This window comes from Pseudophryne corroboree, chromosome 2 (genome assembly GCF_028390025.1).
Source record: "Pseudophryne corroboree isolate aPseCor3 chromosome 2, aPseCor3.hap2, whole genome shotgun sequence".
In the NCBI taxonomy this organism is placed as follows: Eukaryota; Metazoa; Chordata; class Amphibia; order Anura; family Myobatrachidae; genus Pseudophryne; species Pseudophryne corroboree.
In genome coordinates, this window is record NC_086445.1 from 22,560,362 (window position 1) to 22,581,449 (window position 21,088).

At 48.4% G+C, this 21,088-nt stretch overlaps 1 protein-coding gene across 2 annotated transcripts in view; it reads left to right on the plus strand.

Moving 5' to 3' along the window:
• The first annotated feature begins 2,592 nt into the window (after positions 1–2,592).
• Positions 2,593–21,088, plus strand: part of LOC134993818 (beta-arrestin-1) — a 206,567-nt gene continuing 188,071 nt past the window's right edge. For both annotated transcript variants that reach the window (XM_063950905.1, XM_063950906.1), the window contains exon 1: positions 2,593–3,114. In XM_063950905.1, coding sequence (XP_063806975.1) covers positions 3,095–3,114 — 20 coding nt within the window. In that variant the 5' untranslated portion in view covers positions 2,593–3,094. The remainder of the gene's footprint in view (positions 3,115–21,088) is intronic.

A 21,088-nucleotide genomic window follows, 5' to 3' on the forward strand; every position in this document is an offset into this window, starting at 1 on the left:
GGGCAATTGATCTTGTGATTATCAATAAGAGAGATAATATATGCGCATCAGATTAAATGACTTTCTGCAAAGGACTTCCATTAGGCTGATAACAGATTTCTGGTTCGGTCACTTTCCACCAGAGCCAGCCATAGGCATAGGCAAACTAGGCAATTGTAGGGCATTTGATATGCCTAGGGGCATCATCAGCTTCTGCTGATTAAAATGATATGCGGCATGCCTATATTCTGTATGTAGCATCTCTTATACAGGTACAGCCACAGTCTCACACAGTATATAGGTATGCTGCATATCATTTTAATCAGCAGAATCTGCTTGTGCATCCTAACCACATAGCAATGCAAACAAGATGGATTTTCATAAAAAATGTGCCCGACGTTAGCGTTGAGGCAAGATTTATGAGGACACATCTGTATCCAGGCAGAGGCAGAGGTCACAGTGTTAGTGGCAGTGTGAGTGCTGTGTGCATGTGAGTGGGTTGGTTGTGCAGTAGTGTTCGGAATATGTGTAAGGAGCATTATGTGTGTCATGTAAAAATGCTTTAATAATGTGCAACATATGTGTAACAGGGTACTACTGTATATGTGTCATTATGTGTACAGGGGCACTAATAATGTGCAGCAAATGTGTAGGGGGCACTATGTGTGTCATTATGTGTATAAGGGCATTAATAATGTGCGGCATATGTGTAAGAGACATTATGTGTAAAAGGGCATTAATAAAGGTTGTCATAATGTGTAAGGTGCATTATGTTTATAAGGACATTAATAATGTGTAAGGGGCATTACTGTGTGGAATTATGTGTATAAATGCATTACTAATGTGTGGCATTATGTGTATAAGGTGCTCTACTATGTGGCGTCGCGTATAGAAAGGGCACTACTGTGTCGTCTAATGTGACTAAAGAGCAATAGGGTGTGGTGCAATGTGAATAAGGAGTAATTCAGTGTGATGTAATGTGAATAAGGGGCTCTACTGTGAGGAGTAACGTATATAAGGTAAAGTGATACTACTGTGGACTGTGGGATGTAATATGAATTATGGACACTATTGCATGATCAAATGTGAATAAAGTTGCAGTACTGTGTAGCGTAATTGGAATTGGGGGTACTATTGTGTGGCCATGCCCCTTGCCAGCAAAAACACACCCCTTTTTGGGCTGTGCGCCAAATGTGCAAACTGTTCCTATTTAAAATATAGGGGATACAAACACCAAAATAAGGACTGCTATGGGTGAGGGGTGATGGTGCTGGGAAAGAGGTGCAAGGTCAGAGGCGGAACCAGCGGTGGTGCTAGGGGGCACCAGCCAAAATCTTGCCTAGGGCATCGTATTGGTTAGGGCCGGCTCTGCTTTCCACAATAAAGCAGCGAAGAACATTAACGTTTCCTTATCAACAATAAGTGCGCAAATCTGCAACAGCGCTATGGCGGCGTCAGCCCCACCCCGGGATCTTGTCGCCAGGGTGCCTGCATCGTTGTTGAACTAGGCATCGTTACTTTCCTTCCTGCGCCGAGCTGACTGCTGACATCGGCAGAAAAGGTAACACAGGATGGCTGAAGCTGGGTTGGCGCAACGCCTGACTAAGGTCCTACGGGGAGGGGGCTGACTTGGCCTCCGTGGCAGCTGGCCACACCCCTAAGCGTGGGCCTCTACCACTTCATCCCCCGGTGGACCCTCCATGCCTCAGTCTGACACTGGCCTGCTCTCCTGGGAGTCCAGGGGACTCTCCAAAATCAGTGAGCCCCCCAAGTAAGAACGTTTGGGTTTAAGCCATCAGCAAAAATAGAACTAAAGGAAGTAGCTACGGGATTGATAGTCTTTGTGTCGACCGTGAACAGATCAATCTTGGAATGCAGGTGCCGGCATGTCGACAGGGTCACGCGCTCACATAGGAGGCTACACACGGGTGGACACACTGCATCTGCCATAAGATTCGATGGTGTGACCGATGGTGGTGCCTATCGTTACTACTGCGTGTACGGGCGCCGACAGTGGTCACCTTGGGCCTTGCACCCATTCTAGATGCGACCATACTGGTGGCTCAACCAGTATTCACGAGAATGCAGCCATCAATTCCTTATGAACCGGCGTCATCACCGAGGTGCGAGGCACTTCACGCCTCCTGCCTCAGTGATGTCACTGACTACTTAACCGTATAGATTAATATTTTTTATTACTGTTAGAAAAAAACAGAAAGAAAACCCCAGTGTGTGTAGGGGGTGTCAGACAACATAAGACTGTAATATATTATTGACCGGGAACAGGTTAATGCAGGGCGACAGGTTCACTTTAATGGAAAATTGCTTTTGAGCCTGAAAACGTCTTAATGCTCCCGGTGCGTCTGTGCGTGTTCTGCTGCCAAGCGCTCGCCGCCTGGCGATCAATCCCTTCCCCAATCAATGGCTTTTGCAGCAGCTGATTACTCTGGGATTTCCTCCCTGTCTCCCATGCAAAGTGTGACTCCCTGTGCCCCCCCTATGATGTGGCCCCCTGGCAGGGGGAATGAGCCCCCTATGACAGACGCTGTTTCAGCAGACCCCGCTGCAGCCACCATTCCCAGGCCGGGCAGTGAGAAAAGGCCATTATTATTATACTGTGGATGCTGTCAGTGTATAACATAGCAGCAGGCTCGCACTGTATGGTAATGTAGCAGGAAGCAGTGCAGCTCAGAGCACACAGTGAGGGTGGATCTCTACAGGAGCAAAGATCTGTCAGCTTGCACAACCCACATACAGCAGGGCTGGGAGAGAGCGATGGAAGGAGCCGTGTGATATTATAGCACAATAATCCTAATTCTTTCTCTCCCTCTTACATTTCCTTGCGCTCTCTCCTCCTAATCTCCTCAGGATTTGCAGCAGCCGTCGCCGGTGGCACACAGAGGGGACAGAGCTGTTTCTTTCCAGCCTCTCTCTCTGCTTGCAAAACAAAAGGCACTTCAGAGCCAGCAGGACAGGATATCAGCCCTGATTGTGTGTGTGTGTGAGAGCGAGCGGGGAGCTTCTGCCAGACCGGAGGACCCTGGCTGGCTTAGAGCTGCAACTACCTGTCCCGTCATCCGTACATCCTCCGACTGACTGCACGGATAGGCTGGCAATGGGCGACAAAGGCACCAGGTGAGTCTGCCCCCGGCGCTCGCTTCAGATGCCCGGCGTTGGCATTGACCCGTTGGGTGGGCAGGAGTGAAATAGGCCTTTGCTGGTGGCCGCTTGCACGAGCATGAGAAGATGGTAACTCCCAAGCTGAGGGAAGGTATTGATTGTGGCAGAGGGTCGCCCGCTTGCGCCATTGCCACGGTGAGCTAGCGTGGCAGTCTGGCAGGTAAATGCCCAGCGGGACCCTGTGGTGGTAGCAGCGTGGTGCTACTCGGGCTGTACTTGTGCTTTGTTTTCGGCAGGCAGAGGTTACAGCCCGCGGTATGTTGACTGTAGAGGTTCTGAGGGAGTCAGCTCGGTTCACAAGCTTCCCCCCCAGTGGGCTGGCTCCGTGCCCACCTACAATTTACTATTGTACTATGGCATTTCATTGTGGTCACCCGGCATAACAATATTATCACTATACTGTATATCAGAGGTGACCCTCGGGGTGACAGGGAGTTGGGGGGTGATTGGCTGGAGCATCGTTTATCATACGCAACGAGTTTTATCACTCTTTAATAAATTGGCCCCTCTGTGTATATCTCTTCTGCGCCTGGCGCAGCCAGATTCATCACATGTATGGAAAGATCACCTAAAAGAAGTGGGAAATCATACTGAGCTCTCCATCATGGCTACATACTGTATTATATAAGCACCCTATATACTGTAATAATGCTATATGATATCGGAAATAAAGAGGGCGTTCTTGACGCACATCTTGATCTGCGGACACCCATCTACGGCAGCTAGGTACCCACACACAGGAGCGGCTACAGGGAGGAGCACGCCGGTTTGTGGAGCGTATTTTATATGTTTGTGCACTGCACTCCAGGACACCAGTATGCAAGCAGGGGCAACGCAGAGCTGTGCGCGAGTCATGCGCATTTCCACTTGCGACAGTGCAGGCGTAACGGGCTGTAATGGGGTGATTTCACGCAGGCAAAGTTCAGCGATGCAGCTGTGGGCTATGTGGAGTTAGATGGAAGGGTAAATACTCCTGTGTTCATGTGGATTGTTTTTAGAGATAGGTGTAATAACTGTATGGGACACAGCAGCTGGGGAGAGCAGAGACAGGTGCGATACACCGTATATGTGACACAGCAGCTGGGGAGAGTAGAGACAGGTGCGATACACCGTATATGTGACACAGCAGCTGGGGAGAGCAGAGACAGATGCGATACACTGTATATGTGACACAGCAGCTGGGGAGAGCAGAGACAGATGCGATACACCGTATATGTGACACAGCAGCTGGGGAGAGCAGAGACAGATGCGATACACCGTATATGTGACACAGCAGCTGGGGAGAGCAGAGACAGGTGCGATACACTGTATATGTGACACAGCAGCTGGGGAGAGTAGAGACAGGTGCGATACACCGTATATGTGACACAGCAGCTGGGGAGAGCAGAGACAGATGCGATACACTGTATATGTGACACAGCAGCTGGGGAGAGCAGAGACAGATGCGATACACCGTATATGTGACACAGCAGCTGGGGAGAGCAGAGACAGATGCGATACACCGTATATGTGACACAGCAGCTGGGGAGAGCAGAGACAGGTGCGATACACTGTATATGTGACACAGCAGCTGTGGAGAGCAGAGACAGGTGCGATACACCGTATATGTGACACAGCAGCTGGGGAGAGCAGAGACAGATGCGATACACCGTATATGTGACACAGCAGCTGGGGAGAGCAGAGACAGATGCGATACACTGTATATGTGACACAGCAGCTGGGGAGAGCAGAGACAGATGCGATACACCGTATATGTGACACAGCAGCTGTGGAGAGCAGAGACAGGTGCGATACACCGTATATGTGACACAGCAGCTGGGGAGAGCAGAGACAGATGCGATACACCGTATATGTGACACAGCAGCTATGGAGAGCAGAGACAGGTGCGATACACCGTATATGTGACACTGCAGCTGTGGAGAGCAGAGACAGGTGCGATACACCGTATATGTGACACAGCAGCTGGGGAGAGTAGAGACAGGTGTGATACACCGTATATGTGACACAGCAGCTGGGGAGAGTAGAGACAGGTGTGACACACCGTATATGTGACACAGCAGCTGGGGAGAGTAGAGACAGGTGTGATACACCGTATATGTGACACAGCAGCTGTGGAGAGCAGAGACAGGTGCGATACACCGTATATGTGACACAGCAGCTGGGGAGAGTAGAGACAGGTGCGATACACTGTATATGTGACACAGCAGCTGGGGAGAGTAGAGACAGGTGCGATACACTGTATATGTGACACAGCAGCTGAGGAGAGTAGAGACAGGTGTGATAAGCCGTATATGTGACTCAGCAGCTGGGGAGAGTAGAGACAGATGCGATACACCGTATATGTGACACAGCAGCTGTGGAGAGCAGAGACAGGTGCGATACACCGTATATGTGACACAGCAGCTGGGGAGAGTAGAGACAGGTGTGATACACCGTATATGTGACACAGCAGCTGGGGAGAGTAGAGACAAGTGCGATACACCGTATATGTGACACAGCAGCTGAGGAGAGTAGAGACAGGTGTGATAAGCCGTATATGTGACTCAGCAGCTTGGGAGAGTAGAGACAGGTGTGATAAGCCGTATATGTGACTCAGCAACTGGGGAGAGTAGAGACAGGTGTGATAAGCCGTATATGTGACTCAGCAACTGGGGAGAGTAGAGACAGGTGTGATAAGCCGTATATGTGACACAGCAGCTGGGTAGATTAGAGACAAGTGTGATAAGACGTATATGTGACACAGCAGCTGGGGAGAGTAGAGACAGGTGTGATACACCGTATATGTGACACAGCAGCTGTGGAGAGCAGAGACAGGTGCGATACACCGTATATGTGACACAGCAGCTGGGGAGAGTAGAGACAGGTGCGATACACTGTATATGTGACACAGCAGCTGGGGAGAGTAGAGACAGGTGCGATACACTGTATATGTGACACAGCAGCTGAGGAGAGTAGAGACAGGTGTGATAAGCCGTATATGTGACTCAGCAGCTGGGGAGAGTAGAGACAGATGCGATACACCGTATATGTGACACAGCAGCTGTGGAGAGCAGAGACAGGTGCGATACACCGTATATGTGACACAGCAGCTGGGGAGAGTAGAGACAGGTGTGATACACCGTATATGTGACACAGCAGCTGGGGAGAGTAGAGACAAGTGCGATACACCGTATATGTGACACAGCAGCTGAGGAGAGTAGAGACAGGTGTGATAAGCCGTATATGTGACTCAGCAGCTTGGGAGAGTAGAGACAGGTGTGATAAGCCGTATATGTGACTCAGCAACTGGGGAGAGTAGAGACAGGTGTGATAAGCCGTATATGTGACTCAGCAACTGGGGAGAGTAGAGACAGGTGTGATAAGCCGTATATGTGACACAGCAGCTGGGTAGATTAGAGACAAGTGTGATAAGACGTATATGTGACACAGCAGCTGGGGAGAAATGAGAAAAGGTGTGATAAGCCGTGTATGTGACTCAGCAGCTGGGGAGAGTAGAGACAGGTGTGATAAGCCGTATATGTGACTCATCAGCTGGGGAGAGCAGAGACAGGTGCGATACGCCGTATATGTGACACAGCAGCTGGGGAGAGTAGAGACAGGTGTGATAAGCCGTATATGTGACTCAGCAGCTGGGGAGAGTAGAGACAGGTGTGATAAGCCGTATATGTGACTCAGCAGCTGGGGAGAGTAGAGACAGGTGTGATAAGCCGTATATGTGAGACACAGAAGCCGGGGAGAGCAGAGGTAGGTGTAATAACTGTGTATGGGACACAGCAGCTGGGGAGAGCAGAGACAGGTGCGATACATTGTATATGTGACATAGCAGCTGGGGAGAGCAGAGACAGGTGTGATACACCGTATATGTGACACAGCAGCTGGGGAGAGCAGAGACAGGTGTGATACGCCGTATATGTGACACAGCAGCTGGGGAGATTAGAGAAAGGTGTGATAAGCCGTATGTGACACAGCAGCTGAGGAGAGCAGAGACAGGTGTGATAAGCCGTATATGTGACACATCAGCTGGGGAGAACAGAGACAGGTGTGATAAGCCGTATATGTGAGACACAGAAGCTGGGGAGAGCAGAGAAAGGTGTAATACACTGTATATGTGACACAGCAGCTGGGGAGAGTAGAGACAGGTGTGATACACCGTATATGTGACACAGCAGCTGGGTAGAGTAGAGACAGGTGTGATACACCGTAGATGTGACACAGCAGCTGGGTAGAGTAGAGACAGGTGTGATACACCGTATATGTGACACAGCTGCTGGGTAGAGTAGAGACAGGTGTGATAAGCGGTATATGACACAGCAGCTGGGGAGAGTAGAGATAGGTATAATAACTGTGTACAGTTTGGGACATAGCAGCCAGGGAGAACAGAGGGAGGTGTGATAGTAGAGGAGAGTAAAGATAGGTGTAGTAACTGAGTATGTGACACAGCAGCTGGGGAGAGCAGAAACAGGTGTAATAAGCCGTATATGTGACACAGCAGCTGGGGAGAGTAGAGGTAGGTGTATAAATGTGTATGTGACACAGCAGCTGGGGAGAGTAGAGATATGTGTAATAACTGTATATGAGCATACCAGGGGAGAGCAGAGACAGGTGTGGTAAGCCGTATATGTGACACAGCAGCTGGGGAGAGTAGAGATAGGTGTATAAATGTGTATGTGACACAGCAGCTGGGGAGAGTAGAGATAGGTGTAATAACTGTATATGAGCATACCAGGGAAGAGCAGAGACAGGTGTGGTAAGCCGTATTTGTTACACAGCAGCTGGGGAGAGTAGAGATAGGTGTATAAATGTGTATGTGACACAGCAGCTGGGGAGAGTAGAGACAGGTGTGATACACCATATATATGTGACACAGCAGCTGGGTAGAGCAGAGACAGGTGTGATAAGCCATATGTATGACACAGCAACTGGGGAGAGTAGAGACAGGTGTGATACACTGTATATGTGACACAGCAGCTGGGTAGAGTAGAGACAGGTGTGATAAGCCGTATATGACACAGCAGCTCGGGAGAGTAGAGATAAGTGTAATAACTGTGTACAGTATGGGACATAACAGACAGGGAGAACAGAGGGAGGTGTGATAGTAGAGGAGAGTAAAGATAGGTGTAGTAACTGCGTATGTGACACAGCAGCTGGGGAGAGCAGAAACAGCTGTAATAAGCCGTATATGAGACACAGCAGCTGTGGAGAGTAGAGGTAGGTGTAATTACTGTGTACACTATGGGACATAGCAGCCAGGGAGAACAGAGGGAGGTGTGATAGTAGAGGAAAGTAAAGATAGGTGTAGTAACTGTGTATGTGACACAGCAGCTGGGGAGAGCAGAAACAGGTGTAATAATCCGTATATGTTACACAGCAGCTGGGGAGAGTAGAGATAGGTGTATAAATGTGTATGTGACACAGCAGCTGGGGAGAGTAGAGATAGGTGTAATAACTATATGAGCATACCAGGGGAGAGCAGAGACAGGTGTGGTAAGCCGTATATGTTACACAGCAGCTGGGGAGAGTAGAGATAGATGTAATAGGACGTATAGTATGTGACACAGCAGCTGGGGAGAGCAGAAACAGGTGTAACAATCCGTATATGTTACACAGCAGCTGGGGAGAGTAGAGATAGGTGTATAAATGTGTATGTGACACAGCAGCTGGGGAGAGTAGAGATAGGTGTAATAGGACGTATAGTATGTGACACAGTAGCTTGGAGACCAGAGACAGGTGTAAGAAGCCGTATACAGTATGTGACAGCAGCTGGGGAGAGCAGTATGTGTAATAACTGTGTATGGGATATAGCAGTTGGAGAGAGCAGAGACATTATAAGTGTAATAAGCCATGTATGTGACATACTGTAGCAGCAGAGGAGATCAGAGATCGGTGTAATAAGTTGTATATATGACATAGCAGTCGGGGAGAGCAAGGACAGAGAAAGCAGTGGCAGGTATAATAAATTCTATATGTTCACAGCCACCAGGGAGAGCAGAGACAGGTGTAATAAGTCCTATATGTGACATAGCAGCTGAGGAGAGCAGAGATGTGTAATAAGTCCTATAGTGTGTGACATAGCAGCCGGGGAGAGCATAATAAGCTGTGTATGTGACATAGCAGCCGGGGAGAGCAGAGACAGGTGTAATAGGCTGTGTATGTGACATAGCAGCCGGGGAGAGCAGAGACAGGTGTAATAAGCTGTGTATGTGACATAGCAGCCAGGGAGAGCAGAGACAGGTGTAATAAGCTGTGTATGTGACATAGCAGCCAGGGAGAGCAGAGACAGGTATAATAGGCTGTGTATGTATCATAGCAGCCAGGGAGAGCAGAGACAGGTGTAATAAGCTGTGTATGTGACATAGCAGCCAGGGAGAGCAGAGACAGGTGTAATAGGCTGTGTATGTGACATAGCAGCCGGGGAGAGCAGAGACAGGTGTAATAAGCTGTGTATGTGACATAGCAGCCAGGGAGAGCAGAGACAGGTATAATAGGCTGTGTATGTGACATAGCAGCCAGGGAGAGCAGAGACAGGTATAATAGGCTGTGTATGTGACATAGCAGCCATGGAGAGCAGAGACAGGTGTAATAAGCTGTGTATGTGACATAGCAGCCGGGGAGAGCAGAGACAGGTGTAATAAGCTGTGTATGTGACATAGCAGCCAGGGAGAGCAGAGACAGGTGTAATAAGCTGTGTATGTGACATAGCAGCCGGGGAGAGCAGAGACAGGTGTAATAAGCTGTGTATGTGACATAGCAGCCAGGGAGAGCAGAGACAGGTGTAATAAGCTGTGTATGTGACATAGCAGCCAGGGAGAGCAGAGACAGGTGTAATAAGCTGTGTATGTGACATAGCAGCCAGGGAGAGCAGAGACAGGTGTAATAAGCTGTGTATGTGACATAGCAGCCGGGGAGAGCAGAGACAGGTGTAATAAGCTGTGTATGTGACATAGCAGCCGGGGAGAGCAGAGACAGGTGTAATAGGCTGTGTATGTGACATAGCAGCCAGGGAGAGCAGAGACAGGTGTAATAAGCTGTGTATGTGACATAGCAGCCAGGGAGAGCAGAGACAGGTATAATAGGCTGTGTATGTGACATAGCAGCCAGGGAGAGCAGAGACAGGTATAATAGGCTGTGTATGTATCATAGCAGCCAGGGAGAGCAGAGACAGGTGTAATAAGCTGTGTATGTGACATAGCAGCCAGGGAGAGCAGAGACAGGTATAATAAGCTGTGTATGTGACATAGCAGCCAGGGAGAGCAGAGACAGGTGTAATAAGCTGTGTATGTGACATAACAGCCGGGGAGAGCAGATACAGGTGTAATAGGCTGTGTATGTGACATAGCAGCCAGGGAGAGCAGAGACAGGTATAATAAGCTGTGTATGTGACATAGCAGCCAGGGAGAGCAGAGACAGGTGTAATAAGCTGTGTATGTGACATAGCAGCCGGGGAGAGCAGAGACAGGTGTAATAAGCTGTGTATGTGACATAGCAGCCAGGGAGAGCAGAGACAGGTGTAATAAGCTGTGTATGTGACATAGCAGCCGGGGAGAGCAGAGACAGGTATAATAATCTGTGTATGTGACATAGCAGCCGGGGAGAGCAGAGACAGGTGTAATAAGCTGTGTATGTGACATAGCAGCCAGGGAGAGCAGAGACAGGTGTAATAGGCTGTGTATGTGACATAGCAGCCAGGGAGAGCAGAGACAGGTGTAATAAGCTGTGTATGTGACATAGCAGCCGGGGAGAGCAGAGACAGGTGTAATAAGCTGTGTATGTGACATAGCAGCCGGGGAGAGCAGAGACAGGTGTAATAAGCTGTGTATGTGACATAGCAGCCAGGGAGAGCAGAGACAGGTGTAATAAGCTGTGTATGTGACATAGCAGCCAGGGAGAGCAGAGACAGGTGTAATAAGCTGTGTATGTGACATAGCAGCCGGGGAGAGCAGAGACAGGTGTAATAAGCTGTGTATGTGACATAGCAGCCGGGGAGAGCAGAGACAGGTGTAATAAGCTGTGTATGTGACATAGCAGCCAGGGAGAGCAGAGACAGGTGTAATAAGCTGTGTATGTGACATAGCAGCCAGGGAGAGCAGAGACAGGTGTAATAGGCTGTGTATGTGACATAGCAGCCAGGGAGAGCAGAGACAGGTGTAATAGGCTGTGTATGTGACATAGCAGCCAGGGAGAGCAGAGACAGGTGTAATAAGCTGTGTATGTGACATAGCAGCCAGGGAGAGCAGAGACAGGTGTAATAAGCTGTGTATGTGACATAGCAGCCGGGGAGAGCAGAGACAGGTATAATAATCTGTGTATGTGACATAGCAGCCAGGGAGAGCAGAGACAGGTGTAATAAGCTGTGTATGTGACATAGCAGCCGGGGAGAGCAGAGACAGGTATAATAGGCTGTGTATGTATCATAGCAGCCGGGGAGAGCAGAGACAGGTGTAATAAGCTGTGTATGTGACATAGCAGCCAGGGAGAGCAGAGACAGGTGTAATAAGCTGTGTATGTGACATAGCAGCCAGGGAGAGCAGAGACAGGTGTAATAGGCTGTGTATGTGACATAGCAGCCAGGGAGAGCAGAGACAGGTATAATAGGCTGTGTATGTATCATAGCAGCCGGGGAGAGCAGAGACAGGTGTAATAAGCTGTGTATGTGACATAGCAGCCAGGGAGAGCAGAGACAGGTATAATAGGCTGTGTATGTATCATAGCAGCCGGGGAGAGCAGAGACAGGTGTAATAAGCTGTGTATGTGACATAGCAGCCAGGGAGAGCAGAGACAGGTATAATAAGCTGTGTATGTGACATAGCAGCCAGGGAGAGCAGAGACAGGTGTAATAAGCTGTGTATGTGACATAACAGCCGGGGAGAGCAGATACAGGTGTAATAGGCTGTGTATGTGACATAGCAGCCAGGGAGAGCAGAGACAGGTGTAATAGGCTGTGTATGTGACATAGCAGCCAGGGAGAGCAGAGACAGGTGTAATAGGCTGTGTATGTGACATAGCAGCCAGGGAGAGCAGATACAGGTGTAATAGGCTGTGTATGTGACATAGCAGCCGGGGAGAGCAGAGACAGGTGTAATAGGCTGTGTATGTGACATAGCAGCCAGGGAGAGCAGAGACAGGTGTAATAGGCTGTGTATGTGACATAGCAGCCAGGGAGAGCAGAGACAGGTGTAATAGGCTGTGTATGTGACATAGCAGCCAGGGAGAGCAGAGACAGGTGTAATAAGCTGTGTATGTGACATAGCAGCCAGGGAGAGCAGAGACAGGTGTAATAAGCTGTGTATGTGACATAGCAGCCGGGGAGAGCAGAGACAGGTGTAATAAGCTGTGTATGTGACATAGCACCCAGGGAGAGCAGAGACAGGTGTAATAGGCTGTGTATGTGACATAGCAGCCAGGGAGAGCAGAGACAGGTGTAATAGGCTGTGTATGTGACATAGCAGCCGGGGAGAGCAGAGACAGGTGTAATGTCAGCAGAGTTTAGCCATTACTATTATTATTGTTTATTTCTATGGTACCACAAGGGTTCTGCAGCGCCTAATAGAGTACATAAACAAATGAGCTAGACAAAAAGAACAACGACTGAGTACAGGACAATGTAGGACAAGTACATGGTATATAAACATTGCTGCATAAGGGACAAGGCACTGAAATTATCATCAGGGTGGCAGAAATCAAGGGCTAGGGGCCTACTGTATATAGGGAGTATGCAGTAGAAAATGGTCTAAGAGAGGGAAAGCCCATGAGGGGAGAGGGCCCTGCTCGTGAGAGCTTATCCAGCTGAGGTCACTAATGTAATAAGGAGAATTATCTTCTTCCCAGGATTATATTCTTGTTATATGGAAAATGTTCTTCTTCTGCAAAGAATATTCTTATTCTATGATATATGTGCTTGTTATATGAAGAACGTTCTTTTTATACGAATGATGTGATAGTTATATGTGCTCTTTATATATTACATATGTTATATATGTAGTATGATTTTGTTATACAGAGTATATGTTTGTTATATGTAGTGTGTATTCATCATATGGTGTATGTGCTGTGTATACAGTGTTATGTGCTGTGTATACGGCGTTATGTGTTGCGTATGTGCTGTGTATATAACATATGTTCTCTGTACACGACGTATGTGCCCGGTATACAGTTCTCCCTGTATGAAGGATACATGGATGTGTAAATGACCGTTCTTTGCAATATCATAGTATGTATAAAAGTTATTGCACCAGTATCCTTATTTCCTAGCAGGACTGTGACTTCTTCATTCTATAACTTGCTATATCATTATATCGCTGCTCTGCTGGAAGTGTCTCTGCTTATTATCATCTGCCACTCGTAGTAAGTTACGCACGTTTTCCCTATACTGTGCGTTCTTGTCGCAGTATGTAGCAGAGACCTCAGGGTGTTAGAGGCTGAGACTTTCCCCACCAGCAGCTCAGTATTACCCTCCCACACACACATAAAACCTGAGGCTGCTCCCGGACTACCGGTGCAATAGGCCCCTCGATGATAGCAATCGGACCCCCCTCTGCTGGTACCATGCCACCACCATTCTCAGGACACTGGAGTCAATGTACTACCATACGAGCAATCCATCAGTCATTCTAATTAAGCCTACTGTGTCACTGGGACTGCTGCAGGAAACAAGTGTCTTATAGAACCCTTCCAGGCATGTCACCATGAAAATGTCTGTTTCTGCAAAACAGACTTTGTTAGAGTTTGAGCTTTAGTAAAAGCCAGTTAAGGGTTCCTGGGGGTATGGATGAAAGGAGAGAGAGCGGGCTCCATCCATTGGGTCAATTTCGGGTCTTCCGTTTGAGAGCAGGCTAATTAGTACCTGCATTTGTAGGAGGCTGATATAAGCTGTGTCAAGGCTTTACTCAGGGCTCAGTATAATCAGGCAGCATGCTTGTTATGAGATACTGTGATTTACTAACCATGAGTACTGTACATTTGCCTATGTTTGTGGTGGAGCATTAGGTCCTGCCACTCTGAGAGAGAGAATCTGTATTGTTTAGTTATAGTTAGTGTCCGGACGGGTTAGGATTTATTTTTATGTTTTATATTTTCTGTACTGCACAATAAAACTAGCTGCAGCTAGACTGCAAGGAAACCCTGGACTGGTGTGCTGTTTCCTGACGGCTGTGTGTTTGGAATTGCCCATCGACCCCAGGAGTGGGCACACTTACTGTTCTTTGATCCTATCTGTCTATCTATCTATCTATCTATCTATCTATCTATCTATCTATCTATCTATCTATCTATCTATCTATCTATCTATCATATGAGAGGTAGATCTCTTTGCACTTTGGATCATCAAACTCTGAAAACTGAAGTGAGGTTAATGAATATCCTGCGGTCGCTAATCGGGCGACTAATGATGATGGTCCCGTTACTTAAAACATGCGTGTGTAATGGTCCCATAAACAGTAATGAATCTCTGAAATTACATCAATCATGTGACATGTTTTAGTTCCAATCAAGGAACTTTTGCAAAGCGCATACATCACTCACTCACCAGCCTTGTAGAAGCGTAGCAAACTTTATATAATGCAAGATGAAGTAAATATTCAGTTAGAGGAGGACATATTGTATTCGGTAAAATAGTTCAGCCTCAAAGATGCAACCCATACTGTATCTAATGTGCTACCTATATCTAATGTGCAGCACGGACGGTATAGTGGTAAGCATTACTGCCTCACAGCACTGAGGTTGGGGGTTCGATTCCCATCATACCCTGTGTGGAGTTTGTATATTCTCGCCGAGTTTGCGTGGGCTGGGCCAAGTGGTTCTTATCTGCCATCAAATACTAAGTTTCTATATGTGCAACCTACTGTATACTGTACCTAAGTACAATCCATATCTAGTTCAGTGGCAACCTCGCCATGTAGAATCTTTCATATGGACAAAGGTGGTCATTCCAAGTTGATCGCTAGATGCATTCGTTCGCTGTGCAGCGATGAGGCAAAAAAGCGGCACTTCTGCGCATGCGTATGCGGCGCAATGCACACGCGCGGCGTACTATTACAACGAACGATGTAGTTTCACACAAGGTCTAGCGAAGCTTTTCAGTCGCACTGCTGACCGCAGAGTGATTGACAGGAAGAGGGCGTTTCTGGGTGTCAACTGACCGTATTCAGGGAGTGTTTGAAAAAACGCAGGCGTGCCAGGAAAAACGCAGGCGTGGCTGGGCGAACGCAGGGCGTGTTTGTGATGTCAAAACAGGAACTGAACAGTCTAAAGTAATCGCAAGCGCAGAGTAGGTATTGAGCTACTCTAAAACTGCACACAAAAAAATTTGCCGCTGCTCTGAGATCCTTTTGTTCGCACTTCTGCTAAGCTAAAATACACTCCCAGTGGGAAGCGGCATAGCGTTTGCACGGCTGCTATAAACTGCTAGCGAGCGAACAACTCGGAATGACCACCAAAGAGACTAAAACATAAAAGTCGGCACAGGTAGAGAATGTCGATGCTATTAATCAGTGTTTCATATTAGGGCTCTTTGATCTATTAGTGTTTACTGAATGAATACAGTATTATGGGCAGGCCGTCATTTATATGCATACTGCAATGACAATATGTGCTTATTAATATCGGGGTTAATATAATGGAAATAAGGCAATTTACCAGCCTTATATAATTCTCCATGACATGGTGAAATGAAAACGTACAACAGTAACTGTGATTCAGATACAGAAGGTAACAAAGTGTGATTATTTATTCCGATTTGACATATGACCTCTGAATTCAGTTTTCTATAAAAGTTTGGCGTTTTTTTACCCCAGTTATGTAGAGGGATCCCCGGGGCTGACATTGGTGGTGTATAATGAATAGCGTTTATCACTGTAAGAAGGCGATTCCGTTACCGGTGGAATTGCCCATACTGTATGTCTCCTGCTTTAGGTGCTATCGGAGCTTTGCGACCTCTCTGGAACACTGAGCGGCGCAAAATTTCTTGCTGAATGCAACTCAGACTAGAACTTGAATATGGATAATGGGCCCTTATGACAGCAACAAGCCAGTTCTATTGTTCTGTGTGTTCCTCTCCGTATATTGGAGAGACCGGAACATAGCTGTGCAAATGGACCACGCTATAGGATGCTAAATTATTGCACGGATCAATTCCAGCGCAGGCCTGTAGCATATACTGTATATGTCCATGTCTTTAGTAGTAACTGACTGGCCAGGTAACACCGGCACATATCTGGGTATTTAAAGCAGGACTGCGACGTGTCAAAGTTGGAGAGAGATAAAGTGGAAAAGTTGCCCAAAGCAAGCAATCAGCTCCTAACCGTCATTTTAAAGACTGTGCTTATCATTCTCCAAGGCTTGACACATCTCCCACTATGTACTCTACATTCCACATAAGAAGTACATATTCCCCCCCCCCCCCCCCCAATTTCATATGATCACAGAGCATTCTGGGAAATCGGTGCCCATGGTATTAGAGCCTGGGATGTGTCTGCATTGGCTGGGAGTCGTCAGTGATTCATCATATGATTACAGAGCATTCTGGGAAATCGGTGCCCATGGTATTAGAGCCTGGGATCTGTGTGCATTGGCTGGGTTTCCTCAGAGTGATTCATCTTACGCTCTGTTGGGTTATAGAGATTTACACCTGGTCTCTGCTGTCAGGATTAGCAGCCAGGATACAATCAGTGACAGATGGACTACGCCGGCCTGTATGGGAAGGGCGCTGTAATATGGTCAACCGAGGGAGCACACGCCTGTCAGTCTAGGAATCTATCGCCCACATGCACTGTAGCAGCGCTCAGAACAGGGCAGTCAGTGATCAGCTTATCAGCAATGCAAACACATGAAAGGACGTCATGCCAATGATAAAGGTGCTGAAAATTGCGCCTCTTATGCATTGCAGCTGCAGGAGGGAAGATGTATATTCGGTGTAGATGGAAGGGAAGACAGTGGGCGTTGTGCCGTGGATAATCGGCGTAGATGGAGGGGAAGACAGTGGGCATTGTGCCGTGGATAATCGGCGTAGATGGAGGGGAAGACAGTGGGCATTGTGCCGTGGATAATCGGCGTAGATGGAGGGGAAGACAGTGGGCGTTGTGCCGTGGATAATCGGCGTAGATGGAGGGGAAGACAGTGGGCGTTGTGCCGTGGATAATCGGCATAGATGGAAGGGAAGACAGTGGGTGTTGTGCCGTGGATAATTGCCGTAGATGGAAGGGAAGACAGTGGGCATTGTGCCGTGGAGAATCGGTGTAGATGGAGGGGAAGACAGTGGGCACTGTGCCATGGATAATCGGTGTAGATGGAGGGGAAGACAGTGGGTGTTGTGCCGTGGATAATCGGTGTAGATCAGTGGCGGATCCAGGGGGGGGGGCACGCGGGCCCGTGCCCCCCCTGTCATGTCTGACACTTTAAACAAACAATCACTTGTTCACATCTTGGACAGGTTAACGGAGTCCGCCGGCAAAGTTTCCGTACAAGCCGCTATTAGCGCTAAGCGGCACTGTTCGGGATCAATGAGATCTGTGATCTGGGGACGGTTAGGCTGTGATCACAGATCTCATTGATCCCGAACAGTGCCGCTTAGCGCTAATAGCGGCTTGTACAGGAGCTTCGCCGGCGGACTTCGTAAACCTATCCAAGACGTGAACAAGTGATTGTACCACCAGAGCCTGGCAACTGGACCACCTTCAAGGGAGTCAAAGGTACACACCACCACACTGTTGTTTGCGGACACTTTACCCTGAGGAGCAGCGGGGGTTAATATCACAAACTGGCAGGAAAATCCTGTTCACTTAGGATACCAACGGATTCTGGTTGATCTTGATATATACCAGTACTGCCCGGAGCTCAGCCTTAGACAGTGTGAGACTCCGACGTGGCTGCAGCAGCGGCCACCATCTATTTAGAGGCTGGCTGCTGGCAGAGGTAGTGGCTCCTCTCAGGATGTTCTTCTTGCGTGGTGGGGTTGCTTGAGAGGTAGCACATGGTGGTGACAGCGTTTTCACTCCTCAGCGGCATAATGTGAATTTTGGCTCATACCTTGTGCTATAATGTGAATTTCGTCTCATACTGTGTGCTATAATGTGAATTTCGGCTCAAACCGTGTGGTATAATGTGAATCTCGGCTCATATTGTGTGCTATAATGTGAATTTCAGCTCATACCGTATGGTATAATGTGAATTTAGGCTCATGCTGTGTGGTATAATGTGAATCTCGGCTCATATTGTGTGCTATAATGTGAATTTCAGCTCATACCGTATGGTATAATGTGAATTTCGGCTCAAACCGTGTGGTATAATGTGAATCTCGGCTCATATTGTGTGCTATAATGTGAATTTCAGCTCATACCGTATGGTATAATGTGAATTTAGGCTCATACTGTGTGGTATAATGTGAATTTCGGCTCATACTGTGTGCTATAATGTGAATTTTGTCTCATACTATGTGCTATAATGTGAATTTCGGCTCATACCGTGTGCTATAATGTAAATTTAGGCTCATACCGTGTGCTATAATGTGAATTTCGGCTCATACCGTGTGCTATAATGTGAATTTCGGCTCATACCGTGTGCTATAATGTTTGTTTCCCCAGTGAATCTTTCCCTTCATGCCTCTGTAAACCTCACTACAAATGTCTCACTACTCCCTCTTACTCCTACAGAGACCTTAGGTACCCACTGCCTCTCCCTGTCCCCCTTTCCTTGTTACCCACTGCCACCTCCCCCTGGCATCACCCACTTTTTCCTCGTCACCCTTTCCCCGGTGTTACCCACTCTGCCTCTCACTGTCACCCTCTCTCTGTCACCCACTGCCTCTCCGTCTCCCACTATGTTTCCTTCATCCACTGCCTCTCCCCTGCGTCACTATAAACCCATCACCCTCTCTCTCGTGTCACCTGCTGCCTCTCCAAAGTGTCACCCTCTTCCCGTCTTACGAATACGATGTTCCCTTTGAGGCTATGACCCTTGTTGCTAGGTCATGCCCTTGTTGTGAGGCCACGCACACCTTCATGGACCGCACGCCTTCGGCATGCACAAGGTGCCCCCCCATTCATTTTTTCCTGGATCCGCCCCTGGTGTAGATGGAGGGGAAAACAGTGGGCACTGTGCCATGGATAATCGGTGTAGATGGAGGGGAAGACAGTGGGTGTTGTGCCATGGATAATCGGTGTAGATGGAAGGGAAGACAGTGGGTGTTGTGCCGTGGATAATCGGTGTAGATGGAGGGGAAGACAGTGGGTGTTGTGCTGTGGATAATCGGTGTAGATGGAGGGGAAGACAGTGGATGTTGTGCTGTGGATAATCGGCGTAGATGGAGGGGAAGACAGTGGATGTTGTGCTGTGGATAATCGGCGTAGATGGAAGGGAAGACAGTGGATGTTGTGCCATGGAGAATCGGTGTAGATGGAAGGGAAGACAGTGGGCGTTGTGCCGTGGATAATCGGCGTAGATGGAAGGGAAGACAGTGGGTGTTGTGCCATGGATAATCGGTGTAGATGGAAGGGAAGACAGTGGGTGTTGTGCCGTGGATAATTGGTGTAGATGGAAGGGAAGACAATGGGCATTGTGCCGTGGATAATCGGTGTAGATGGAAGGGAAGACAGTGGGCGTTGTGCCGTGGATAATCGGCGTAGATGGAAGGGAAGACAGTGGACGTTGTGCCGTGGATAATCGGTGTAGTTGGAAGGGAAGATAGTGGGTGTTGTGCTGTGGATAATCGGCGTAGATGGAAGGGAAGACAGTGGATGTTGTGCCATGGAGAATCGGTGTAGATAGAAGGGAAGACAGTGGGCGTTGTGCCGTGGATAATCGGTGTAGATGGAGGGGAAGACAGTGGGTGTTGTGCCGTGGATAATTGGCGTAGATGGAAGGGAAGACAGTGGGTGTTGTGCCGTGGAGAATCGGTGTAGATGGAAGGGAAGACAGTGGGTGTTGTGCTGTGGATAATCGGCATAGATGGAAAGGAAGACAGTGGGCATTGTGCTGTGGATAATTGGCGTAGATGGAGGGAAAGACAGTGGGCATTGTGCCATGGATAATCGGCGTAGATGGAAGGGAAGACAGTGGGCGTTGTGCTGTGGATAATCGGCGTAGATGGAAGGGAAGACAGTTGGTGTTGTGCTGTGGATAATCGGCATAGATGGAAAGGAAGACAGTGGGTGTTGTGCCGTGGATAATTGGCGTAGATGGAGGGGAAGACAGTGGGCATTGAGCCGTGGATAATTGGCGTAGATGGAGGGGAAGACAGTGGGCATTGTGCCATGGATAATCGGTGTAGATAGAAGGGTAGACAGTGGGCATTGTGCCGTGGATAATTGGCGTGATGGAGGGGAAGACAGTGGGCATTGTGCCATGGATAATCGGTGTAGATGGAAGGGAAGATAGTGGGCATTGTGCCGTGGATAATCGGCGTAGATGGAGGGGAAGACAGTGGGCATTGTGCCATGGATAATCGGTGTAGATGGAAGGGAAGACAGTGGGCTTTGTGCCGTGGATAATCGGCGTAGATGGAAGGGAAGACAGTGGGTGTTGTGCCGTGGATAATCGGCGTAGATGGACGAGAAGACATTGGGCATTGTGTTGTGGATAATCGGCGTAGATGGAAGGGAAGACAGTGGGCGTTGTGCTGTGGATAATCGGCGTAGATGGAAGGGAAGACAGTGGGCGTTGTGCTGTGGATAATCGGCGTAGATGGAAGGGAAGACAGTGGGTGTTGTGCCGTAGATAATTGGCGTAGATGGAAGGGAAGACAGTGGGTGTTGTGCCGTGGATAATCGGTGTAGATGGAAGGGAAGACAGTGGGTGTTGTGCCATGGATAATCGGTGTAGATGGAAGGGAAGACAGTGGGTGTTGTGCCGTGGATAATTGGTGTAGATGGAAGGGAAGACAATGGGCATTGTGCCGTGGATAATCGGTGTAGATGGAAGGGAAGACAGTGGGTGTTGTGCC